This window comes from Corvus moneduloides, chromosome Z (genome assembly GCF_009650955.1).
Source record: "Corvus moneduloides isolate bCorMon1 chromosome Z, bCorMon1.pri, whole genome shotgun sequence".
Classification (NCBI taxonomy): Eukaryota; Metazoa; Chordata; class Aves; order Passeriformes; family Corvidae; genus Corvus; species Corvus moneduloides.
In genome coordinates this window covers 12,699,593-12,727,098 of record NC_045511.1, presented here as the reverse complement: position 1 = coordinate 12,727,098, position 27,506 = coordinate 12,699,593, and the positions used below count along the sequence as shown (strand labels likewise).

Sequence of the window (27,506 nt, the reverse complement as noted above, 5' to 3'; positions counted from 1 at the left end):
AGAAAATGAGATTTATCCCGTATAAAAAGTTATTAATTTTCCTTTGGAATGTACTGTGTGTTATCCTTTTTATTGTTGCCAAGTTTTTATGTAGCTTTATGATTCATGTGTATATATAATTTTATATATCAATAAGAGATAAAGACACGGGTACAAATTAAGAGTATGTGGTTTTACAAGGATATGTTAACCCCTTGGCGCTGGCGGTCGCGGTGCGTCTCATTGCCGGCAATGGAATGTGTGCCGGGGAATCCCAACTCCCGGCGTCAAGGGATTAAAAGCAATAAAAGCAATAATTTCACTAAAGTTCTTTTGTGTAACACTTGGTCTTTTTTCCCCCCAATGTTTTAGTCATTGAGAAGGTCAAAACGAAATTCAGACTCTACGGAGTTGGCAGCACAGATGAATGAAAGTGTTGATGTCATGGATGTCATCGCTATTTGCTGTCCAAAGTACAAAGACCGACCACAAATTGCAAGAGTAGTACAGAAAACCAGCAATGGCTTCAGTGTTCAGTGGATGGCAGGCTCCTACAGTGGCTCCTGGACTGAGGCTAAGCGCCGTGATGGCCGCAAACTGGTGCCTTGGGTAGACACTATTAAAGAGTCAGACATTATTTACAAAAAAATTGCTCTAACGAGTGCTAATAAGCTGACTAATAAAGTTGTGCAGACTTTACGATCGCTGTATGCCGCCAAGGATGGAACTTCCAGCTAATGAATTTGTACATGCAGCCAAATTTACAGGAATTGAAATAACAGAAAAACTTGAAATACCAACTTTCTGGCAAAAAAAAATCAGTTAAATGAAGAGTAAGAATGGAACCTGGGACGCGGGGAAAAAAGAAGGAAATGTTTGGTAAACATTTTTGTGGGAGCTTCCTTCGCTGTTGTGCAGCAGAAACTTCTCAGTTCATTTTTACTCCCACTGTATTATAGTTTAACAAAAAAATTGTTTATATCTTGAAAAAAAAAAAACCTTTCTGTTTAAAAAAAATAAACAAGTGAATGTTGGAAATTAGTCTGTTAATGTTCTTAATAAAGTGTTCTTGGAGTTTAACCTAGCAGCGGATGGCTTTCTTTAGCTTAGCCCAGTTTCCAGGGAAGCATTGTTTTTCCAGGCTGTAAAGTGGCAGAATCTCCTGGATATATAATTTATTCTGTTGAAGAAAAAAAAAAAGAAAAAAAAGCATGCAGTATCTATGACCTATCTGCAGGAGGAGTTTTTGTAAATGTAGATTTTGATGTATTAGGTCACCCTGAAATAATACAAGAAAAGGGATCCCCAGCAAATCTGGTGGAACGAATACTGCAATAAATTTTTTTACTTCTCTTTGTTACTTGTCTGTTTCCATTTGAATTTCTTATTGTAAAGATCTGTTTAAATCCATTTATATTATTTTGCAGTCTTTTATGTAAAATTTACTATATCAGTGGTTTTCAAAACAAGACATAAAATATTGTTTATACAGTTTGTATAGGCTGACTTCTGAATAATTGGTATCTTTTTATTTTTATCCCTAAAAGGGTGTAAACACAAGTTAACTCCAGGGTTTTATTGTATCCTGCAATATTTAGTATTAACTATATGATTTAGCACTGTGCCAAACACATTTTCAAGAGTACATTTTGATATAAAAAGAAACTATAGTTTATTCCTTGTATGCTTCAATTTCTTTCTAATGCTGTCCAAATGGTAATTTATGATAGTTCAAATTTTGGGAAAGCTGAATGACTCCTGCTTGGGCGCACTGGCCATGTATGCATTTCTCTGGGTTAGTACAGAGAGGCTTGTGTCAAGAGGAGCTAGCTACCAGTATCTGAGGTGTGAATGGGTATGAGTCTGGGCAATTACACTACATTCCTTCACAAATGAATTTTTTTATTTAAAGTTTGTATATTAGACTAATTTTTTTACTAATTGAAAGATGTTTTCACATTTTGTAAATTGAAAAAATGCTATTGAAATCTTCCAGAAGCATTTGCTTCAACTGCCTTGCCACAACCTTTCATAAGCAGTTCATCTTCCTAGAGAGTAAGAAAAGCAGCATATTTAAAAACAGGGAAAAATCTAAAATAAAGCTAAACTTTTTGGGAGTCTATTAAACCATGCTGTCTTCTCAAATGTATTTATCAAAAACAGGTGTTTCTCAACATAATTATTTTTCTATTATGTTTTGTTTCTTTTAAAAATTTAATATATCGTAGGAGGCTGTTTTTATTAAACTGATTTGCAGAATTCTAATACATTATTCAATTTGTGAGGAATAGTTACAGTATTCCAAAATATTCATACGTTAAAAAAACCAAACAACACATTAAACTAATTATTAATAACTCCTCAGAATCCAGTTAGTAAATTGTTGGAGAATGCCTTTTTGCTGTTTCACCACTGGAATTTTTCTTAACAGAAATGTTTTCACACCTCTTTTTTTGATAGTGTTGATAGTGTTTTCTTCACTATACAAAAAGCCACCTCTTGGGCTAAGATCAGTATTGTTAAAGTAGGGAGAAGTAGAAGAAGCAGGAGTCAGTCCTCTGCAGCTCTGGAAACAGGACATTTTTGTAGCAAACAATGAAAGACTATATTTCTCAGGGCCAGGTGCAGCTTTTATAGTGTCAAACTCATACTCGGAGGATAGAGGGGTTATATGACATGTCACATATTACTGATAAGCAGAGTTGAAAATTCTTCACCAAGAAACTCCTAAGTGATAAACCCAAGGATTTCATACAGTTGCAGTTTAGAATTAAGTTGGCTGTTAGTAATTTCTGATGCGATTTATATTAAAGCATCTTATTTTTAGTAGGTAATACAAATACTTCCTTGTTCATTTCCTGTCATGTGGCTTTTCCAATAGCAAAGATGGGGATTTATTTCAATTTGCTTGGTATTTATTGGAATAAAATTATCAGAAAGAAACTATAATTAAACAATATAAACCTGAAGTCTAAAGTTGTCTTAGTTGAGAGGATTTAGACCATTACTATGTTGTATGATATGCCAGTGGCATACATGCTCCTTGATGGGATGTGATGGCTGTTATATAATTTACAGTTATAAAATTGATTATAGATTATTAAATAAATCGAATATGATTCTTACTAGTTAAGAGTTGAATTTTGCCCTCCCAAAGTACACAGAGTAATACCTAGTCTGGTTTTGCCAATCACAAATACTCTGGTTACCTGCTGTGAAAGGAGAAGGTAGCAGTGCCCCATTTTGGGAAACACTCCTGTTTGCTGTGCATGACGTGGGCTGGTTGTTCTCTGCACCACGAAGTCGAGGGCCCAGACTTGACATCAGTGGCACCCCAGTGCAGGGCTCAACCTCTGAGTAGCAACTGCAGTTTTACCAGCATGAACCACATCATTAGCAACAGCACATACCAAGACAAGAATTTTTCTACATGAAAAAGTGTTTGGTTTTGTTTTGGTTTTTGTTAAAGTGCTGCAGTGCAGTAATTGATCCAGTGACACAATTTTACTCCTTTGTATTGACATAGCTTTGTAGTATTTTTTCACTGTATGACTATAGATTTTTACATATGTAACTATAAGATTATTGAATTTTTTATTCTTCCTACTTTTTCCCTTTGAGTACAGGATCTGTACATGGAACTTGTTGCAGCAGCTTACCTAACAAAGGGGTATTGTCAAGCTCTTAGAATTAACACTAGCCATATTGTACTTTTTAAGAAAACACAGACACTTCCACAATCTAAATAAAAATGAAATTATTATTTTTAATCTTCCACTTCAGTACTGTAAAATTGCAGAATAATTCTTGAATATTTTCAAGATCACAATAGTTTTTGACAGAACTGTAATTATAAGTATTTTTTTAAATGATTCAGTAACACCCTTTTGTATTTTTGAGGTTCTTTATTGCTTATATTAACAACTCTAATGTGTATAAAGTAGGCATGGGAAATATTCGCCTAAGTATTTTAGTGAGGTGTGGCCATTAAAAAAAACTATTTAATTTTTGAAATCTGAGTCAATCTTTAGCCTTTGTTTTGCTTATGTGGTGTCACTAGTAAGAATATTATTACTGTGGAATAATTAGGTTGTGCTGAACATTAGCTCTAACATGAAATACCTTGCAGCACTAAAGTAGTTCTTAAATGTGTTTGTGGCTCATGTCAAAAAAAAAGTTTTTAATCAGGTCTGGCTCATCTGGTGCTAGTTAGCAGCAGGACATTCTGCCAAATGCATGTGTTAATGGTATTCCAGGAAAAAGAATGGACGAGTTCAGCTGATCCTTTGCTTTGACTCCGAGCCCCAGGCAGATCTTAGTGATGCTGAATTCAGACATACACGTTTTCCATGCTTTCCTATGTCCCGACACTCCTGAACTCTCATGCCCTGCAAAAAGCAGGAGTGCAAGCCACAATTCCTATATCCTAGTTTTCCTCCACTCACCAAAGAGCCACACCATGATCGTATGAGCGTTTCCATATCCCTCAGAGAATTTGTCATCTTATCATTGAAGTTCTGAGTTGTAATGGGTGAGTTCTTAATGTAAGTAGCAAGTTTTTAGATTTCATGGTTCCTTGACTAAATATTAAAGTGTTATTGTTATATACAAATAAGTTCATAGTATTTTCATATTTCATTTATTTAAAATAAATGTTTTAAGAGTTCAGTTTGGACCCTTCTAAAATGAAACTTGCAAGTTTTTATCCTAGAATGTGCATACACTTTGTTATCCCTTTCTCACTATGCTCACAGTGCTCAAATTATGCCTGGGCACTTGTAAATTATCCAGGGAACGCACTTTTGAATTATTCTGGGAGACTTCTTGCCAGTCTGTGTTCACCCCATCAGACACAACTACATTTCTAATTTCTGCGTTATCCAGGTAAAGTGCAGCTGCATGCGCTGCTCACAACTGCCCAAGCTATATCCTCCAAACACCCCTTACCCTACGGGCTGGTTCGGGGCCACGGGCGGGGGCAGGGGAGGGATTATCCAGCGAGAAGCAGCACTGGCTCAGCCACCAACACCAGCGGGGTGGTGGCCCAAGTGTGGCTGTGCCCTTGGCAGCCATCTCAGGGCAGGGACTCCCTGCACTGGCGTTACAGAAGGACGTCACCAGTGGCTGCCTGTGCCACCTCCAGTGTCTGGCACAGAGAGACCCATGTTTCTCATTATTTCAGCGACTTATTTAAAGCAATCTGGTTGGGCTTCAAAGAAGATTTTCTCCATCACTGTACTTGGTGCAGCTGTGTTGAAAGGCTCGTATTTCTACTTTGAAACATGATCCTGCTTCCTAAGATCTAGAAAGGTGATTTATCTGATTTCCACCCCCACTTTCCTGGGGACTGGTCATTAGCAGGATGTTACTGCTGTGCCGGCAGTGCAGCCTCTGCCTCTCAGGAGGTGTGGTCCCCAGCACTGAACTGTGCTGGGTGGGCACTCTGGTGCTGGCTGCACCTCACTCTCCAACACGGTTTGTCAATCGGCTCCCTTTCAATGTACTTCCTCCTTTCCCTTCTCCCAGGAGAGCTTCTGAATTTCTTTTACCTGTCCCTTACCTGTATTTCTCTTCCCAGCTATAAAAGGCTGCAAAATTTGTTGGGAACAGCCCCATTTTGTCATTACATGTAATTTATTTTTGAGAAACCATACAGGGGGCCATCTGCTTTTCATTTTGACTTCACAAGCTCAGACTGAAGACTTATGTTTTCTCTGAACAACAGTCTTCTTTCAGTCTCTTATTTTGCATGTTTTGTTCTCTTGTTAGGAGTTATGACTGTACAGAAATACTCCTTAACTGCAATTAAATTCCTGAAATCCATGTGTAGAGGGAGATATTTGTGGGTTTCCTGCTTAGACTAAATGTATTCTTTGAGCAGGCAAACAAAGTGTGATGATTCCTTGAGAAAATATATTTGTTTCTTATTTATGAGAGCTTTTTTATTTTGAATAGTCTCATGTGTAGGTGGATGTTCAGATTCAAGGTCAGCCTTGATCATCGCCTGTGCAATGTGTTCCTGCAGTTCCATCTCCACTGACAAACCTGCAGGTCAGATCCATGCAATACCAAGTTCTGTGTGATTTGGATCACTCCTCATCAAGGCTTTTTATTTGCTGTCCAAAAGTACTGCTGTTGCACTACTCGAGAGAGAGAGGATTCCTTTCCTTCCCTTCATGTTGAAATCCACATGAAATAATTGGTGCAGAAGTTGTTAAGTCCATGTTCAGCCTTCGAGTCATCCAGATCAAACTTTCCAGACCAGTCATATACAGGCTTCTACACACTGAGTTTTCCCCTTTGGGCAACAGATCCCAATTACAGGATCCTCCATCGTTAGAGTAAATTTTTCCTACCTTTGATTTTTAAGTCTTGGCTGAGAAACCCACTCAGGCCCCTTCTTTAAATGTCATACTAGATATTTGTAGGAGGGTGCACATAACTGGTCATTACAAGGCATGTATTACTCAGCAGGCCCGTTTCAAATTTGAGTACATTTTGAACTTTCCTTCCATCTATTAGTTGTGTCTTTCTATATCAGGAAAAGAAAAAAAATCCTTCCCTTATTTTAGTGTATTTGAAAAATTCCCAGGTGAGGGAATAGTCTTTTGGTGCTTTACCTGCTCTGTTTTATCTCAAACTGACAATATGATTTCAAAAGCAAGTTTTAGGGTTGTATTTATTGTTTGGGTAGTAGTGAAGTTTTGTTCATTTTTCCTACGAAATTTTACAAATTGTAGTGCAGATTTATCTTGTGTACACATACCAATGCCACACATAATTTCTTGAAGCCTGTGTAGGATCCTTAAAATTCCTCAGCTGAAGACACTCACTTCCATCTTCAGAAGGTGTGAGTGTGGCTTTGAAGAGAGAGGGTGTTGGGGTCTCCTCCCCCTGCCATGTAGCCCTGGGAGAGGGGCCCTGGGGGGAGACACGGGGTTTCCCTGCTCCTGCTCAGCCTCGTTCCCATTGGTTGTTTTGTGTTCCCTGCGCGGGCAGGGACCCTCGGGTCCCGTGATTGCCTCAGTTCCTCAGCAGATCCTCAGCCATGCGGCTGGAGAAATAAACATCTCTGAAACATCTATCAAGAATCGGTCCATATACATTTCTTCCATATATATTTAATCCCCACCCGTAACAACAGGGAGCTGGAAAGGAAACTGTCTTCCCTTGTATGTTCCTCTTGAAACATAACTATTTCTCTTTCTTCACTGACCAGTGGTTTTGTAGACAAAACACCAATGCCAGCCGTGTGTATCTTAAAGTGTCTTTTCACAGAATTTGACATCTTGTTAGTAGTTTCCAAGTTTAAATATCTCACTCAGCCAGAGCTCTGGCTTAGAGACAGCTCTGCTGAAGGTGCTTATCTCATGTCAGCCAGTGGTAAGTACCATTTACTTTATTACTCTCTGAGTCCCTTAATAATCAAGATTTCATATTAAAGGACCAAAATAGTTGAAGTAGTATGTTCTTACTTTTGTAGCTTTGTCTTTTTCATCTTCTTAATTCTTGTACTTTGGGTTTTTTTAGGTTGGTGTTACGTGCTGTCTACAATATCTCTCTTCAGGGTTTGGTTAGTGAGGTTTTTTTTAGTTTTGCTTTTGGTTTTACTTTTAGTTTTGCTTTGTTGTTGGTTTTTTAAACTTCCTGCACAAAGGTTTTCCTGAAATAAGTTGCTTTTGGCTTTTTAAAGCTTTCTGACGGAAAACACCAGAAAATAAAGACTGAAACATATTAAAATGTAAAATGCGTGACATACAGAACACAGCCTCTACACATGATTTAATCCAGTGCAAATAATCATATGTTTCATCTGTGAAACTTAATTTCTTTCAGTCAGATGGAAATGTCATGCTATTAGAGTGCTAAATGAAGTTTAGGTCTCTTTGGATGAGATTTCTAAAAAGCAGTGGCAGAGGATGGTTACCACAGCACCCAACCTCAGTAATGGGTCTCAGAGGAATTCACTGCACTGAGGCCCTGTCACAGTTGCCAACAGTGCCCAGCCCCAGCAACATCCCAGTGCAAGTGTCCATGGCAACAGCCTCAGGCAGTGGCTTTAATGATGGTTGCCACGGCACCCACCATCCTGGCTTTGTCAGGTGTGTCAGAGAAAGGGTTGCCGTGGTCCTGCTGCACTGCCAGCCCTGAGGAGCAGCTGCCAAGGTGTCCTGCAGGGAATGACAACAGAAGGCATCCTGCTGGCACCCCTGTTTGAGCAGTACTCCTGCATCAGCTACAGACCTGACAGAGCAAGTCACTGACTCACACACAGCTGAGAAACCTCTGGGTCATCCTGTATCTAGTGGGTGATATGCACATGCAAATGAGCAAGTTTAAAATTCCAAAAGAGAATTTGTACTTTTAGATGTTTCTGTGCAAGGAAGAAAATGGGCTTTTAATGTTTAAAATGAGATTTCTTACATAGTGACTGTGGTAAAAGATGCCAAGGAGCTTCTGGGGTTAATGACCCCCAGTGTAAAGTGCATCACTTTTCCCGTCATCTTGCCATTAATTGGCAGGTGCTGCACTGTCCTCTCACTGCTTGGTTAACAAAATTAATGTGGCATTTCAATATCACCATAAAGAAATCGTAAGACTCTAGAATAGAATAGTACAGAGCTGAATAACTTTGGTTGGAAGGGACCTACAACAATCATCTAATCCACCTGCCATTTCCAAAGACCTTTTTGCTAATCCAGAGACTACTTCAGGACTGAACAAAGGTTAAAGCCTATTGCTAATGGCACTTTCCAAATGCAAACACTGACAGACTTGGGGCATTGACCACCTCTCCAGGACGCCTGTTCCAGTCCAGAACGGCACATAGGATAAGGAAATGTTTCCCAATGTCCAGTCTGAACCTCCCCTGGCACAGCTCTGAACCATTCCCACACATCCTGTCCCTGGGTACCAGGAAGGAGAGCTCAGCACCTCCCTGTGCCCTTCCCCTCCTCATGAAGCTGCAGAGAGCAGTGAGGTCACCCCTCAGCCTCCTTTTTGCCAAACTGGACAAGCCCAAAGTCCTCAGCTGCTCCTCACAGGAGGTTCCAGCTTTGTTTCCCTCCTCAGGATGTGCTGAAGGACCTTCCCATCCTTCTCCACCTGCAGAGCCCAGCAGGGCCCACGCTGAGGCTGCCCCAGGGCTGAGCCCAGCGGGACCATCCCCTCTCTGTGCCGGCTGTGCCGTGCTCGGTGCTCTGGGAGGGGGTTTGCCCTCAGGGCTGCCCGGGCACTGCTGACCCACACCGAGCCCAGCACCAGCCAGCCCCACATCCCCCTCTGCAGCTGTCCAGCCACTCCACTCCCACTTTATCCCTGTGCCTGGCGTTACCCCATCCCAGGTACAGAATCCAGCATTTGGACTTGTCAAATTTCACCCAATTTATGATTGCTCAGTGCTCCAATCCGCCTCTGCAAGGCCTCTTGTCCCTCAAAAGAATCCACAGCACCTCCCAGTCTGGACCACCAGCAAATTGCTACTGATGCATTCACCTCCAGCATCCAGACTGTTGACAAATATTTTGAGCAGAACTGACACTGTAACTAAACAATGAGGATTTTGTTTGCATCTGGCAATGTTATTCTTCACCTTCCTTCTCATTTTCCCAAAAAAGCTACTTTGAATATTTCCCACACAAGCCAGCAACCCAAAATTAAAATAAAGTTATGTTTCTAACCATTTATTCTGTGCAAAGTGTAAACATACATATGCTTGGAAACGTTAAGTATTTTTAGGAATTCATGAAACTCCTGGAAAAGAAAGCCAAATGTGTCCTGGGCTGCATCCAGGGCCCCGTAGGCAGCAGGGGAGGGAGGGGATTCTGCCTCTCTGCTCTGCTCTGCTCTGCTCTGCTTGTTCTGGTGAGACCCACCTGGAGCACTGCATCCAGCTCTGGGGAAACACCAATTTAGTGTAGTGGTTTGGTCCAAAATACTCATTACTGTTTATCTTCTGTGAGATAAGAATTAGGAGAAATGCAAAGCAGGCACCAAACTTGAAAGAATATAAAGAAGTTTATTAATAGACCTAAAATAAGGAAAAAGAAAACAGGAAAAAAAAGTCCATACCACACCTTCAGAACACTTCTCCTCTCCCCCCCCCGACCTTTCTCCCTTCTCCCACTGACAATGTAAAAAGACAACCCTTAAGATGTTCAGTCTGTTTATCACTTCCATAATAACCTTGTTCAGTCCATTTAGGAAGAGGAGTCTCTCTTATCCATGCTATGAAAACATTATCACAATCAGCCAGCCACCCAGGCTGGTTCTCTGCTCGCATGTGAGTCCCTTTCCACGACTTGCAGCTTTTCCCACAACTGCTTTCGAGGGTTCCCTCTTTAATTACTGGGGTACAATTTTAAGGCTGAACCGTTCAGAAACAGAAGTTCTCTTCACCCATCTCTGGGAGCATTTCATCTCTAAGAACAGAGGCCCTTCTCCTTCCCTGGGAGCAAAGGGTCCTCCTCATCTTCATCTCCAGGACTATCTCTGGGAGCATCTCTAGGAACTGAGGTCTTCCTTTCCATTTGGAGCAAAAGTCCTCATCGCTTCCATCTCTCCCTGTCCAAACTTCTCATGAAATTACAGCTGCGTCAGCATCTGCCTATCTCAGCGCAGGTGCTTTTGCTCACGAGCTGAACACTCCACCCCCCATATCTTCATGAAATTACAACGGGATGCTCTGATATATCATAGCTTTACAACAGAATTTCAGCTTTAAGCATCTCTTCTTTCTCTTCCCTCAGGTTTTCAGCTCTTCACAGCACTAAAAGGGTTAATCCCACCTAGGCCTTGCAGCTGGAATGTTGCTTATCACTGTCGGTCACATGCTCTCTGCCGGACAGCAGAGCAGCTTTAGCTGAATCTTGGCCTCACTGGAGAGGGGGAGCCGAGCCGCTCCGGCTGCCCACGGCAAGGCAGTGGGGGGGGCGTTCCACGGCTGGAACAGGTCCATGGCTTCAGGATGGCCGTGGCCCAGCCCAGCCTGACCCAAGCAGGGCCTGGCCGGGCCCGCTGGGCCCCACACGGGGCCCGCAGCCACCTGTCCCAGCGCCGGAAACGAGAGAGAGCTGTGGGGGGGAGTTTGCCTATTCTTAAATGTGCATCACAGAGGCGGTCACAACTTTAAGTGGTTAAAGAATTGTCCATATTCAAACTGGCCAGCTGATAGGTTCTGTCAGGTCACAGAGGAAACTGTAAGCACCCCTTTGCAAGAACATCACTTCTGGGACTATGCTTGCTAACCTATGACACTTGGCCTGTCTGGGCCTCTGAGCCTACAGGCACTGTCAGTTCTACCCTGGCATGCGTCTAATCCTGTAACAGCCTTTGAACCTTATTTTTTGATGTTTGCCAAGATGCAGCTCCACTTGGAAACATGCAATTTTTAGGGTTTTTAATTATTACAGTTTGGGGTGGCAATAATTAACCACTGGAAATTAACACACCTTTGACTTCCATGAAAAATTCAGATTTCTTCACTACAAAATAAAAACTACAGCTGTTGGGAACAAGTCAACACAGCTGCATCTGTTCAAACTACCACAACTTGATGGTCACTGAGCACATGGAAGATTTGTCTACAAACCCCTGGGGGTTGCTGGAGGAGCTCTAAACAGTAGCATTCTGTAGACAGATGAACAATGATACTGTTTTTACCCCAGTAAGTACTTGTCCTTTGTGCCTCACACTGCTGCCTGACTTTCCTATTAGAAGTCTACTTTTCATTTTCATTTCTGACTATTTGTACCTCTTTCTATCAATCATTCAAACTCTTCTACGATTTCTCAGAGCTACTGCACAAGTAGGCTGGGTTTAAAATATGAGGGTAGTGCACATGTACATATACATTCCTAGTGGTACACGGCAATAATTAATAGTGCGACCGACGTGTAAATCATTTACAGCAGAAACTAATAAAATCACTTTTATTAAACCAGTTGATCACAACTCTTATGTTACAAAAATAACTTCATAATAATGTTAAATATTAAATACAAAAGTAAAACAGTTGCTCTTAAAATAAAAGTAACATTTTTTGTGTTTACATATGTTTCTGTGTAAAGCAGCTGACCCAGATCTGTTTAAGATTGTGGGTCTGCCTTTACCAACTATATTTAGTTCTTCTTCACCTGAAGACATAGGGAAAGCAAACTACATGTTAAGGAATTCAGCTTCATCTAGGCAAGACTGGAAACAGTCAGAGTTTCCATGCTGCTTAAGAAGGAAACAGTGCAGGCCTCAATCCATTTTAAGCAGAACAATTACTGTTTTTAAAAAACAAAACCAAACACTAGCAACTGTTTGGAAGAGCACAGTGGCTGAGAACTTTTCACTTGTCTTCCACATCTGCTATCATAGCCTCAACTGCATTCCAGTCCAGCTTGCTGAGAATGCTCCCTGTGCTTTCAGAAACACTGTCCATGTTGATACTGCCAAGAGGAGAGAAACTCATGCCATGCACTGCAGAGGCCTGGTGGGGGAAGAGAAGATGAAGTGATCATTGTGCATCATTCATGGACAGCAGAAATGATGCCACTCTTTTAAAACGTGTCCAAATCAAGGTATGTGTCTGATTATTCTGTAACAAATGCAATCTATTTTCCTGTTTATGCCCTCCCACTGATGCCCGTTTCCTGGACAGGCAATGTGCCTACACAGTTTTTAAAAAGTACATTGAAGTTCAAGGCTCACAAGAATGCCTTCACTTGTAAAGGAAAACTGTAGTTCTGCTGAAGCCCCACCATTTGTGTGATGCATTATTTATCTCACCCACATGTTTTGAATAGAGAACCACATTTTAAATACAGCAGAAGAAAACAAAGTGTTAAATGGCCTGTATCAAATAGTTTATAGAATAAGTAGGTACTCTACCTGAAACATGGAGTCATGAGTATCTTGAAGTATTCTTTGGATATCCTCAGGCACAGTCCAAGGACTCACTACGTCTCGATCAGTGTCAAGATCAACACCTTCTGTCTGAACTGCAGTGGCAACTTGAAGAGGCTTTTGTGTTGAGCTCCTGCTGACTCTACACTCAGCAGCTGAGGAGAAAACAGGCCAACCACAGCACTGCAACACTTCTTGCCCTTTTCATCTCAATCTCTTGAAACTCCTTCAAGAATAGAAGCTCCAGGTTCTAAGAACTGAAGCTGTGTGTAAATCCACGTGAAAACAGCCAGCCCTGTTATCTACAATTGACGAGGGGTTATGGGGAGAAAAGGCTGCTGGTCCCTTCCAGCCTCATGCTCTGAGCTGCCTTCCCAGGGCAGAACACGAAGTGGAACAGGACTGTGCATGGTGCCTACAGCATCCAGGTTCTGTGGTGCAGTCCCCCCAAAAAAAACCACATTGTTCATTATTTGGCAGAGGACTAAACTAAATAAACTCTGGATTTGTGCCTCTTTAGAAGACATGGAACTTCAATGAAACCCTTATCAGTGATGTGATATACTGGAAAAACAGATAGCAGAAGGTGCCAGAAAATCAGAGAACGATCAACCTGAATATAGAGTTTAAAAAGCGAATATATGGAAAGGAGAAAAATTACTTTTCCACATGAGCAGAGGTGAATTCAGGAATTCAGGAAAAGTGCCTTTCTGCTTCTTAGTGCTTCTCTCAATTTCCTGCACTGTCAACTCAAATACATTGACCTTTGACTGTCCAAATCATGCCAATAGTATAATTCTGGTGTAAGGCAGAATGGAATCATGCCACAGTATTTTGTAAGTCTCAGACCGATTCTCTCTTCATTCTTTGTCTGATCAGAAATTCTGCTGCTATTAACAAGTACTGCTTCTGTTAAAGAATACGATTAGGAGCAATCTTTTGTGGATCCAGACCTACAAAGATAGGCATGGGAAAAAGTACCACTAAAATCCAAGAAGTTTTTTCTTTTTCCTGAGCTTAGTCATAAATTTTCCATGCTAACATTATGACAAAATGATATCTTAAATGGATACTGTACAGAGGGATAATAAAGACAACTCCTACTTTAAAGAGCTTGGAGAGTAAGCAGCACAGAAAGGTAAGGGAGAGACATAATTCTTGTGTCCTGGTCTGCTAATTAACTTTCTCTCTGTCAGTCTGAACTGAAAGATAAGACTCAAAGCCTTCATCTAGTGATTTCATAACATGCATTTCAGGAATTCACTAAAATCTGGCACATTTATTTCAGTAATCTTGAAACTCTCATCTCGCTAAAACTGTTCAGAGGTGATTAAACAGGTGATTAAAATATTTCACAAGTTTCTAATTAAAAGGATTTTTAAGTGGGGAAATAATGATGAGTTTTATTCTTCTAAACAAATGCTGTATCTGCATCTTATTTCCCCCCTGTATTATGCAGCATTCTGTCATTGTTCTGTGTAACTTACAGTGTCTGGAATTAACAGGACAGTTTGTAGCATTTCTCAGTCTTCTTCTGGAGGTACTTTTCTGAAGGAGCTTACAGGCATTTCCTGGAAAGACAAAGTAAGCATTTTGTTTTTTAAATGCAGATCAAATATACTCAAAGATGCTCAGAAATTTTCATCTACAAGTCTCCTGCCCTGGGTTACACAGTACTCTTGCTATGGCAATTTAAGCTACTTTGGATTTAAAGAAGTGATAAGGAAAGGTAACTCCCATCTTTAGCAGGCCAATGGAAACACAGTTGCAAAAGCCTCAGGACAGGAAACATGCAGGTTTATAAATCTGATTTCCTACACAGATACCAAAGCTCCTCTCTCCCAAAAATCCAGCAGTCACTTGAAGGACCTCTTCAGTATGTGTCTTCATCAAAAAAGTTCTGTTCTTACCCTTGGACTCTGTCAAACCAAGAGCTGGGGTGAAACGTTGTACTTTTTGACCAAAGCCAGGTTTGGCAGCAATTCTGCTCCTTTCTGCCAGAACAGGACTATTCAGATGCCCTCTACAACAAGACAAAGGAAAAAACCAACACAACAACAAAGCTTAAATACTTATCACTGTACCATTCCTCCACACAACTTAGATCTGACAGGGCATATTCAGAAGAGACATAAAAGCCAGAGAAACCACATTCAGCCCACCTGGCTGAGGATCAGCATCACACACTGCCTGTGGGGCCAGTAAGCCTCAGCAGAATCAGAACTGCTGCAATCACAGTGAAGACACATCAAACTGGCTTTATAGAGAGCCACTTTAGGTCCAACAAAACTTCTTATTGATTCCTGCCACTCCTAAGGTGGATTCCTGCATGATGTTCCTTAGCATGTCTGATTCTGGCTGGGCACTTAAACTTCCCTTGGACACCACCAGCAGGCTCTGTACACCACTGACTACATTCACTTTAATGCTGTATTCTGGAACTGTACCTAAAAAAGGTACTGTACCAAAAAAAAAGAAGCAGAAATATTTAAGTTTGGAAATCACAGGATTACCTGAAGTAAAAAGTTCCTCCTATTATTCTAAAAAGTATAAAATTATATATATAAGAAGAAGAACTACAATGCAATATACACCTGGAACACACATACACATATGTGGCATTAATGCCATTAAACTGAACAGATGTATCAATTTATAATACTCAGATACCCTCACCTCCTCAAAAGGCAGTACGTGAAGTGCAAAAGAAAGATCAAGTAAAAATCTAAAGGATGAAAAAATTAGCAAGCAAGAGAACAAATCCAGAGTTTGCACAGCAGAATTTTTATTTGCTTCTTGCTTGTTGTTAGATGCTCTTCAGGTCTATATTGCTGGCTATAGTTCAGTGGAACTCACAGAACATTAAGTTTGCAAAGGACCTCCAAGATCATCGAGTTCAGCCTTTGACGGGATCACAACCCTGTCAACTAGACCCTGGCACCAAGTGCCATGTCCAGCCACACCTCCAGGGATGGTGGCTCCACCACTTCCCTGGGCAGCCTGTTCCAATGTCTAACCACCCTTTCTGTAAAGGAATTGATGTTGAGTGGAATTGGTTATGACACTGATTACAGCTTGACTCCTGAGTTGGCTTATTCCATGCTCCAAAAGGCATTTTTAAGGCTCCCTCCAAGATTTGCTGTACTGGTTGTAACAAGACTGGAACAGGGACTTGAGAGTCCGCTGATCCAGACAAGCTGTATCTTTGATTCTGTCAGCATACGACCTGTCTCTCAAGCTAATCCTGTCTCAACTTGCTGCAAAATTTGAAGTGTGGTGAAGATACCAGCACACCAGAGCAGGTTTGATGCTTAGAGTGTTACCCTGTACTGGATGCCACATCCCTCCTTCTGTACACTTGAGGTGATCTTGTGCTGGACAACGTTCTATGATCACTTGCTGGTGACGCCACTGTGTCAGATAACATTTCATTCATCAGGGAAAGTGCCTGTGATATTCTTATACTGTGATGCTCAGACAACAGGGCTCTGTGGAGAAATAATATTACACATTACCTCACACTCTCACTCATTTCACCACAGCTGATTTGTGAGTCCTGTAAGACTACATGAAGAACACTTTTTTACAGAATTTCACAGAAATATACTAAGCCTTTTAAGATCATTAGCAAAAAGTTAAACCATTTCTTAGTTGAGTGAGTGAGTTTGACAGAATGCATGAGTAAATGTTGGGGAAAAAAAGAAACAATGATATTTGGAAAGCGATAAATACAGTCAAAGGATGAAACATGTTCAGAGTTTTCCTAAATGGTGATGCAAACATGAATTTTTTATGCTTTTGGTTGAAATTTCATCAATATCTGAAGCTTCATAGGCAATATAGTTAAAACTATCTCTACCTCTTTTTGAGGACTGGAAAACTAATATATAACTAAAGATATCCTGAGTTGTATTTATAGCAACTTACTTGTCTTTTTCTTCTTTCTTCTTCTGGAAGATTCTAATATCCTTTGAAGTAGGATTATGATGCTGTGTAAGAAAGTATAAAAATCATTAACTATGTACTGTGGTCTCATTCCAGTCTCTCACTCTCAAAATGTACTTAATTGACTTGAAAGTTACTGTTTAAGACATTCTTCACAAAGAAAAACAATATGAAAACATATGGTCCTACCAGGAAATTCAGGTAAGATTGTCTCTGTAACATTCCAGTCTCAAAAAATATACTGAAATCTTGCAGTCACATCTTTCATACTGCATATGCTTAAAATACTAACATTCCTAAGGATACGTCCTCATAGTCCAGCTCAAAGTTTCAAATGGCCTCACCATCACTGATGTTCCTAACAACTAATTTAAAAACCAGGGCAAGGTGGCACTTTGACCTGTGTTTGCTAGAATACAATTTGAATTCTTTAGTTCTTCCTTCTTAAAAAGAAAAAAGCCAAAACCAAACCCAAACCATCCTCTGAAAGCTGAGAATCCCTCCACTAATGATTTCAGGTGAAAAGCCCATAGCAAAAGCATCAAGTGTATACTTATGGGTTGACAATACAGGAAAAGGAGAGAAAGCAGGACCTATTTTTCTTGAATCACTTCTCTCCATGCATGGGCAGAAGAGCAGCCCAGCTCAGTTCTGAAAGGTTGTTTAAAACCAGGGGAAATACTTTATTTCACAGAGATCTATTACTCTTTTTGAAAGTGAATACAACTGAATTATTTAGTAACAGGGAACTTGAGTATATTACGTATTTGCTGCTTGGGAGATAAAACCAACAGAGCTTCAGCCTGGAAGTATTTACAGCATATCCTGAATTCAACAAGTAGAAGGTAGAGGGATATATTTGGTGGTGTTAGGTCTCATCTCCTGTAACACCAGAGCTTCCTGTGACTCAGCAGGGTCCTTTCAGGTCCTGAAGGCATCCAGATGGCAAATGCAAATTTTGAGAGTTAATACTGACTGGAAAATTTCTTCTGAACTGCTTTTGTGTGGTTTTTTTTATTTTCTGTTATTTCCAGCACAGAAAAGATAGATCAGGCCATAAAGGTGTTTTTACTAATTAAATTTAAAACGTAAAAAATTCTGGGAGGGGACTGTTTGTTCACTGAAACCAGACTTCAACAAAAATTTTCCTAAGATACTTGACATATATGACATATTCTAGCATCTCTGCTGACCCTTTATGATTTTTGCATACACTTTTGTGTGGGTGAATGACAGTGATGGCTGCCCTCAGTATCCTACCATGTTTGTAAAGGATGCTGGCATGTGAACTCTGCTTTTTAAATTCACTGGGGTTTTTTGGGAGGCACATGGGAAGATGAAACAAGGTGTAAACACATCTTAATAACTGCTGTAGCTATCACTGCCTGAAAAACGTATCTTTCATCAGTGAATGTTGCAGCTGTATCCATTACCTTGTAATGGCCACCTGCAGCCAATGGTCACCACTGCAGCCTGTGAAGAACACTGGTGTATTTGCTTCTCTGACACAACTATGGCCAGTTCCCACAAAATCAAATTATACATGTAAAACCCCAACATTACAATAGGCAAAAAACACCCAACTTTCAGTCTTTATATTATCTAACCTGAATAATCAACACATACAATAAGTAACAACTACTCTTCAAGACACCCATTATTTTTACCACATTCTTCCTCAGGTTGAATGGATGATGTTCTTTCTGTCTTTGTTCATCCCGTTTCTTCATATATTCTCTCATTCTTTCCTTTTGCTTTCTTTTCATCCATGTTTGTATCTCCTTCCGCTCCTCTTCTGTTCTTTGAGAATGCCCAGAAGCAGAATCAAGAACCCTAAGGGCAGATGTAAACAGGAAATAATCTAGCACATCCTGTAAATCGCAAACAACAGCAACTACATGATAAAATAAAAACACTGACAAACCCTTCAAAATTCTGACACAGCTGGAAGCGTAAGTAATGAACAAGAGGGGAAATCATCTTTTGCAAAATTTTACTTCTTGTTGTCAGCTACATTCAGATAATAGAACTAGATCTTAAACTGGTGGGAACTGTGGTACCCATGCAACAGACTGGTGACCTGAACAGCTGTATTTTTTCCCTTTGTCAGCAAATGATGTCACAAACAGGAGTAGGAAACAGCTGTCACTTTGACCTCTCTCAGGAAAGAACAGAGCTGATTTTACAACTGACAGTCAGGAAGGTGTGGAAGTCTCCAGCAAGGAGGGGAGCATGACAAGCTGAAATCTGGGGCTGGAAGTTTCTAAAGCTGCTGTGCCATGGGCAGGAAATTTCTGTTCTGTCTTTCAGAACTGCTTTAGAAGACCTGAAGGTCTGAACTGAATCTACTGTATAAAAAGAGTTGTGCTCCAGCCTATACCTAGTAGAAGAAGGAACAAGCAAAGAGGAAGGAAAGAATTTCAAAATCAAAATAATAGAAAACAATTAGTATATATGACAATAATGGCCAGCGAATTTGTAGCTATTAAAAGTTCTAATACTAGTCCCATTTACATCAAACCACATACTTGCTTCCATTGTTTACAGGTTGTGAGCTATGAGAATAACCAGGGTTAAAATGACTTAACCAACACACAACAAAAACCAGCCATGGTATTTACCTGGAGATTTTCTTAGCCTGTGTTTTTGCAAAGCCCAGCTCCAACACAGAGATGTCACTTTCTACCACACGATCATTCATGCCAGTAACATCACTCAGACCAGTAATTTGCATGGGATCTTCTGAAGAGCTTGATGTTAGGTAGGGAAAAAAAGCTGTTACTAAATTACTGTAGAACATTACCGCAAGAATAACAAACTAAACCCCTTTCTTTTACACTTAAAACGAGAATACCCAGGTTGTTTTACATAAAGCCTTTGGACTGAATTTTCTTTCCCCACATTTCCACTGCGTTAGTACACTTGAGTCAATTTTGATGAGGACAGAAGGAGCATGACCTGACTAACATCAGAGGGACCATCCAGAGCTGAAATGCTTGAGCTCCACTGGGGTGTGTGAACATGGCTGGTCCACAGGAGGCTGAGGCTGGCAGCCAGTAGCATCCACAGGGTTTGTATTGCTGCCCATGAGGAGATAAAGTTATGGGGTGCTACCAGTTTCAATGGTACCCAAATCTCAATGACCTTCTGAGCAAGAATCAGTGTCAGTGAGAGTACAGTTCCACCTAAATTCTCCCCATTTCTTTCCTCTCTTTTAATCAGTTGCTCCCAGTAAAAAACTGATCTCATAGTTTAGGACTACAAGCTGTAGTTGCTTCAAGTTACTTCTTTGGGTTAAAATCACTGTCTGCTAAAGTTTATTGCATCATACCCTCATTCTTTAGTTTATTTAACCACTCCCTAATCTACTTCAGTCACAACAAGCAGTTCCATTTAAAATACTAGAAAAATAAGATAAACCATTCAGTTTACTGCTATGATTTAAGCAAAACAATAAAGATGGATAATGGAGCAGAATGACTAGGAAGAAAGGAAACCAGCTACTCTTTTCTACTATATCCAGAAGAGTAACAGCAGCTAAAAAATACATGTCAGAACACTTTATTTAATGCATATGCTCTTTCCAGTTACGAAATCTTCAGTCTGTTGCTTTACTGTTTTCATACAGTAACACCTTAAAAACCTTCTGGTGATAGCTGGCTTTGGTAGGCAACTACTAGCAGCAATTGCATGTACTTTGCTGAAAAAGTGGTTTGCAAATAGGAGAAACAACAAATGCACACAGACAAGAGCACCATTTACATTAGCAGCTCCAATACTTGTAACTAGAAAAGAACTTTGAATGCTTCTGCAGCTTTTGCATAAAGTAAATCTAACAGGCACTACCAAAGTCAGAGTAAATTACCTAAAAAAAGGGCTTTTATTCAGTTTGAAAATAAATGCCTTGATTTTTATGAAGTGATCATTCCACCCTGCCAGTCACCTTTTTGGTCAACTTTCAACAAAACCAGTTGCAAAATACATACCCAGCACATAGTTCTCTGCATACACGAGAGCCTGAAACAGGAACAATCTTTTTTAATAATATCTTTGCACTGGTACAAAAATTAATCATACATATGTTAAACAGCCTGTGAGATAAAATACAGAAACACACCAACCTCAATATGCTGACATTAAAAATAAACTAATATTGTACATAAGCTTAACAGCCTGTGAGACAACATGTCATTGACTGCCAGGTCAGCACAGAGGCTCCAGAGAGCACTAATTAACAGTTCTCTGGCTTTTGTGGGAAGCTTTGCTAGGACGATATCATCGCTGTTGACAGTTTTTTGCCATGACAAACTAACTACAAATTATCTGTTCCAATTAATTATACAGTATTTCATGGAAAATTAATGATTGACACTTACTTGAGGAATCCAGGCACTCAGAAGAAGCTTGGAATTCAGAAGATGCAACTGAAGAGCAATATGGTTGTCTTGGAAGGAAGAGCACTGCTTCCTCTCCTAAACTAAACTCTCCATCTCAAAAGATTATAGTTGTATCTTAGTATGGCCTATAGTTTTCTTATCTTGCAAGTAACAAGTTTATACTTAGTAAACTCTATTACTGTTTTCAAAATTTAACTGGGTGTGTGTACTATTTGAGATTCACTAGTGCTGTATACAGACACAGGAACATGTTTTAACACATTTTAAGACAGATTGCTGTAAATGTGGCTGTCAAATGCAAGTTCAAATGCACAAAGAATGTATAATTTTTGGGAGCCTGACTGCAAGCAATGCAGGCAACACGCAGAGAAAACAATACAACTGCATTTTTAACCTTGGGCAACAGGTCGCTTGCTGAATGATTTTTCCTCCTCCTTTTAATGCTACTGCAGTCTTCGTAATTGCAAAAATCAATTTACCCTCAGTTTTCAAAATGATTAGACCTCATAAAATAATCTTTTAGGACACAGACAGTAGTTACTGTACGGTGAAATAAACCAATTAATTTTGCTTATGTAGGCTGTATTTAACAGAGATGTCACCCCTCTTGACACAGGTAGATGACAGAAATGATAAAGACAGCTTTTGGAAGAAGCTTTGAGTGTTCTGTGACATCGTACCCACTTATATTCAATTAGGTAAGTAAGCACAAATTAGCACAGTGATGGGTTTCAGAAACAGACCCAATGTTATTTTCTTTCAATGACAGTGAATTTAAGTGCAAGTATGATTCACTGCTGAACTGTTTTCAAAGCTTAGTGATACTGTTGTCTTGTAACAAACTCATTATCAGTGCACATCAATGAAGCCATTCTGAACAATGCAATCTAGAAAGACTCATGACTGACTTCAATCATCTCATTACATAAAATTCTGTGTAACAGCCATGAAAAAGTATTCCACCATGAACAACAGGTTTACTTATTTTTATAAGATGCAAACGGGAAAAATATACAATAAAGATTATACCAGAAGGTGACTTCAGGCCGCTGGGACAGTTAGAAGCCAAGGCTGCAGAGGCAGGAGAGTGTACATCCACTGTAGTAGAACTGGGTACAGGGTATTCCAAGTTTAAGCTCTCCTTTTGATCATCTGTGACCTCTTCAAATATCATGCCTGTCAAATGATGTTCTGATTCTGTGAAAAAAACAAAAAGATAGAGTACTTAGTGTAGACCAATGGAGAATCCCCACAACGCAGAAACTATCACTCGTATATGAGTGATAGCTGGTTAGTGACATCTTTAGTTTATCTGTCACCTACAACAGCCTGAACCTGGATCAGCTGTGCCTCCCTATGAAAGGGCTGTGCTATGTGACCCAGTCCTGCAGGCACAAAGAAAATGACTGGACCAGGAGCTGTTCCGTGTGAGCCTAAAGGACATCCCAAATATTGTCTTACATACAAACACAGACATAGCCATGATTTGGTTCCACCACTTGGCTTTGTATTAACTCCGTAAGTAGATTAGACTATGTTCTTGGCATAGTACAGTAGCTAGAAGAAGGTACTACATAGCTACTTCTTAAATGAACAAATGATCATTCAATATATCTGCTCTAGTGAACAGTTAAGCTGGTGTAAGATTTTAATAAAACCAGTAGATTACAACTCAATACACAGATTTACTACCTTTCATTTTATTTCTTTCTCTGATATTCTTGGTTTGTATTTCAGTAACCCCTTTAGGGATTGCACTAAATGCCAGTGGTAACTAAAAGTCATTTAAGATGAATATTCAATGGTAAATTTATTATCCTGTTAGTTGGACACATACCAGCACCAATGACTCCAGCAGCTTCAGAGACTGCAAGACGAGCACCAAGGTCTGAATCCGCAGCCCTTTCAAAATCTTCTATCAGCTTCACCAACTGTAAGTGAAACCCGAAAATCACGTAATGACACTTTCTTCAACGTATTGCTGAGACTTACACTACAGATATTTATGCAAAGTCTACTTTAAATACACTTTTTTTGTCAGAATCTTACAAAGATTTTAATGCAGTTTCCTGGCTGAAAACAAACAAGTTCAGGAATCAAAGTAGTTCATGTAGATTCATTTCATATAAGAATTTCAATCTTCTGGATGCTTACTTTGAGAAAAATATATATAAGATCTATTATCTGTTTGAACAGTTTTACTCCTACCAATCACATGATTTTTGAAGTAGCTGGAGTTTTCCAATATATATTTTATCTAAAACCCACAGAAATTAGAACATTTCCATAGTCTTCGTAACTCTGAAGTTTTCTGAAGTTTAGAAAGTGAAAACTAAAACTGACGAACCCAGAGTGAGGCATTTTACTGAGCATTAGTCTCAGAAAGAACAACTTTCATAACTGATACCTAATACATAAGAAGTTATTAAAAAAGGAGTGATCAACTAGTATGAACTGAAAAAAACAGGCAAAAAAAAAAAAAGGTTTTTCTTCAGGATTCGGCTAGATACTCAGAATTTTTAAAACCCAGGTGCTATGAAATGCTGAAACAAATACAGGATATGTGAAAATATTTTTTTCCTACAGGCTTTAAAAAAATCTGACTTTAACAACAACCTTGATGAAGAATATACATGATTAAATAATCCACCTGAGTGTAAAAATATACAATAAATATATTTTATATATATATATATATATATAATATTATTCTCAATATCTCTTAACAGATACCAAGCAGATTGAGAACATTGTTCCAAAATGTAGGTTTTGTCCTTAGCTGAAAAAATAAACTGTCTAAAAAACAACAGTTAGCACTCAGAACTCACCATTTTGCTATTTCTGAAATCCTGCTCCATATTTTCTATTATGTTCTGTAGTGTCTGTAGTTGCATATCCATTTCCCACTGCTTTGTGGAAAAGTATTCTTTTTCAATTACTTTGGATGGAAGCCCTGAAGAAGGAAGAGTTCTTCCTTCTTCATGTGCTATGTTCCAGGTTACACTATCTGTAGCAGAATCTGACTTCTTATCTTTCTTTTGCAATTGGTTTGATACCTTTTTCTGATGATCACCTTAAAATAAATAAAAAAGAATGCACCAATATCACTGAATAAGCCACAAGCACCTAAATATTCCAAGTAATTAGGTACAGATGTGCCATAGATAATAATATGTTTTACGAAGCAAGAATCATTAAAAAGAAATCAAGTGTATCAATGTTGATGTTTAAGACTAAAAAACAACGAGGTTAATTGGGAAAAGGCTGCAGATTTTCTGTGGGCGTTATGACAACACAAGAGTATTACTTTTTCTTGGATCTAAAACTGAAATGGTTTACCTTGCTTCTGAAGCGCCTCAGGTGGAATTGCATTAGTAACAGAAGCTGCTGTGTGATTAAGTTTTGCAGTAGATGGAATTTCAAGCTTCTCATTTTGCTGTGCAGCAGCTATCTCTTCTGTAGACTCAGGTTTCATTGGCAAATTGTTAAGGATGTCACTGTCTTCAATGTCGATCACACTTATATATTCCTGTTTATGCTAAACAACAAGATAATGAAGAATTATACAGTATGTGTTTTTAATAAGCTGTTTATAGTACATTGTTCACAATTTCCTGTGTTTACCTCCCTACATTTGTAGCTGAAAGGCTTTTTGTTTAGAGAACAAAATAAATACAATCCTCCCTACCATATTACACAACTGACTCATGCAGATACAAAGAACTCAAATTCATCAAGACAAACAGTATACTTAAAATGCATTTCAGCCATATGTACATTAGATCACTAACCAAATCAGGTGCATCTGACAGAAAGGATGGTAAAGGTTTGTCCTTCATTTCAGTGGGGAAACTCAGGTTTAAATACATGTCTGACAGTAGTATCACAGAGGAACTAGATGACTCTACAAGAAAATAATAATAGTCAGTATTATATTTACAGTAAAAGCCAAAAAAAGTCAGACCATAAGGAAACAGCTCTGCATTCTCTAGAAGATAAGAAAAGCTTTGACTAAGCTGCCATCCAGATTGCTATTAATATCCCAGTCTCTCCTACTTAGGCAAAAAAAAAAAAATCTGCATCTTTACTTAATCCAAAGAAATTAGATTACTCAGATAGAAACCTCTAATAAAACTATCTGCAAATGAGTCATGATGTAGTAAAATTATCTTCAAATGGAAAAACACTGTTGAATTTTACAATAATGGAAAAATTAGCATGCTCTCTTGGTACCATAGGGAAAATACTTGGGTACTGAAATCTATGTGAAGTATCTATGGAACAATGCTACTGCAGCTCAATTTCATGTGATCTCTTTTAACATCCCAGTGGTCAATTCATTTGGTCTATATTACACTAAATTCCAAAGATTAAGTGGCGCTAAAATCCACAAAACAAGGATTGGGTTTCAAGAAGTCAGATAAATTAGCATGTTATCTACCCCCTGCATTAAGCCATCTCAGATACAAAACCCATGTTAGAACAGTCACACTTTTATAGACTTCCCAAACAATAAATGAAGTGGAGAAAGACTGAAGCCACACCTGATGCAGGAACAGATGTGACCAGCTCGTTTTTTTGAACTTTGGAAACCTCATTTCCTGATCTACTGATCCCATGATCCTGATATGATTCGAGCACTTGATTGGAAAAAAAAAACGAAGACGATCAGAATGCATGAGTTTAAAGATAATACCAATAGCATTATCTAAGCGTACATTTCTGATTTGCCAGTTCATAATAAAAGAAAAGTTGTGGAGGAGGAGGGCAAGGAAACAATTTCAGTCATGTGTAAAACATTGTCTAAAATGCATTTAGATAAATTCAAGTTAAGTTAAAAGAAGCTTTCAGAAAAAGTCACAGCAGAACTGACTTACAGAAAGCATGAGGAGACTCTTACATAATTTCTTACATAAGTAATGTTTTTATTTATAATTATTTTAACTACTGCTTTGTAATTTATATTCCAATGTTTTCTGGTTTCGTTCTTTTTAAAGTAAGAAATTAGAGCACAAAAAACTGTTTTCCCCTTTATAAACTTGCTGCATTTTGAAACCTGACCAAATATCACAACTAATCAAGAAGCAGCACCAGAAATAGTTGGTTTCTGCAGATTACCTGTGCAGCACTTACCTGGATTAGTATTTGTACTTGCATCTTGAGTTTCTGTTGGTTTTTTCCCTACAGAAGCCAAATAATGTAGATCTGCTGAGATAGTACTTGCTTTCTCCATTGCATCTAAAATGTGATAATACAAAATCGGTGTCTACAAACGATATAAAAATTAGACATCTTTGAAAGCAATGATATTAACTCACAACTATGGGCCCCAACAATTCCTTCTTTGTATTTTCAACAGATAATTTTAACTTTTCTCTAAGCATACCTCAGAAATGATTCTAAGAAAAGTTTGCGCTACCTACTTTATACAGCTGTACTGACACTTACAATGCTACACTGAATTAAAATCAAGATTCAGTTTAGATATGTGATTTTTAAATTAAATATTTTAGTATGCAGTAACAGTCTGCTTCACATCCTAAAAGGAGGGGAGGAATATTTATAACACATATGTCTTCATTTCTTTATTGTTGTTTCTACAGAGTTTGCATTTAAGGCCAAATTTCAGAGAATGAATTGCATTTTGTCCTGTGATAGAACTGAATATTGTCATGAATTAACACACTATAAAGAAGCAAATCACAGCCATGGTCTTCATATTGCAAGCTAGAAACATTGTAAACATTGAGTTTCTTTTAAAAGAGCCCTTAATTTTGTGTAATTAGAATATGCAGGCAAATACTGTTGGAATAATATCTTTTTAAAATAAATAAAAAATTTAGGATTTGAAAGGTTTACAGAATTATTTTGATTAATCACATGAACAGAAATCACTGTCAACCACAGCTAATTGAATTTACTCAATATACTGTTATTATTCCATTAACTCCATTGTTTATAAACATAAATACAAGACTGTCATTCATTTTTAAGAAAAATTAAAATACTTCTATAATTTTTGGGAAAACTATTCTGAATCTTCAGATAATTAATATATGATCTTAAATTTGCCTGCATCTCTCTCCACACCGAACCCCTAAAAACTGAGTATCCCCAGAAAATTCCAAATACCTGTTGTACATCCTGAAAGGTCTGGAGAAAGCCCTCCTAAGCCAGTAAGCCCACAGAACACATTATCCAAGTTTTTAACATGTTAATGACTATAGAGTTTTCCTGTGAATTCTAACAAACTTATGTTTCTTAATTTTTTTTATTTGAGCACTCAAAACATTA

The 27,506-nt window shown here is 38.8% G+C and overlaps 2 protein-coding genes across 16 annotated transcripts in view; one reads left to right on the top strand and one right to left on the bottom strand.

The window, feature by feature from the left end:
* Positions 1-1,654, top strand: part of NIPBL (NIPBL cohesin loading factor) — a 135,089-nt gene extending 133,435 nt beyond the window's left edge. For 5 of the 6 annotated variants that reach the window (XM_032097411.1, XM_032097412.1, XM_032097407.1 and 2 more), the window contains one exon: positions 352-1,654. In XM_032097411.1, coding sequence (XP_031953302.1) covers positions 352-717 — 366 coding nt within the window. In that variant the 3' untranslated portion in view covers positions 718-1,654. The remainder of the gene's footprint in view (positions 1-351) is intronic. The other variant, XM_032097410.1, reaches the window with a different exon arrangement.
* Positions 1,655-11,878: 10,224 nt separating this feature from the next.
* The window catches only part of CPLANE1 (ciliogenesis and planar polarity effector 1), a 60,247-nt gene continuing 44,619 nt past the window's right edge, over positions 11,879-27,506 (bottom strand). For 7 of the 10 annotated variants that reach the window (XM_032095543.1, XM_032095540.1, XM_032095541.1 and 4 more), the window contains 17 exons: positions 26,346-26,450; positions 25,757-25,852; positions 25,004-25,116; positions 24,552-24,750; positions 24,041-24,285; positions 23,050-23,143; positions 22,242-22,403; positions 21,192-21,305; positions 20,802-20,832; positions 19,437-19,565; positions 18,483-18,648; positions 16,798-16,859; positions 16,194-16,358; positions 14,781-14,893; positions 14,358-14,441; positions 12,856-13,025; positions 11,879-12,454 (listed from right to left, as the gene is read on the bottom strand). In XM_032095543.1, coding sequence (XP_031951434.1) covers positions 12,314-12,454; positions 12,856-13,025; positions 14,358-14,441; positions 14,781-14,893; positions 16,194-16,358; positions 16,798-16,859; positions 18,483-18,648; positions 19,437-19,565; positions 20,802-20,832; positions 21,192-21,305; positions 22,242-22,403; positions 23,050-23,143; positions 24,041-24,285; positions 24,552-24,750; positions 25,004-25,116; positions 25,757-25,852; positions 26,346-26,450 — 2,189 coding nt within the window. In that variant the 3' untranslated portion in view covers positions 11,879-12,313. Of the gene's footprint in view, positions 12,455-12,855; positions 13,435-14,357; positions 14,442-14,780; positions 14,894-16,193; positions 16,359-16,797; positions 16,860-18,482; positions 18,649-19,436; positions 19,566-20,801; positions 20,833-21,191; positions 21,306-22,241; positions 22,404-23,049; positions 23,144-24,040; positions 24,286-24,551; positions 24,751-25,003; positions 25,117-25,756; positions 25,853-26,345; positions 26,451-27,506 lie in introns of those variants that run through there. The other 3 variants (XM_032095547.1, XM_032095548.1, XM_032095549.1) reach the window with 3 other exon arrangements.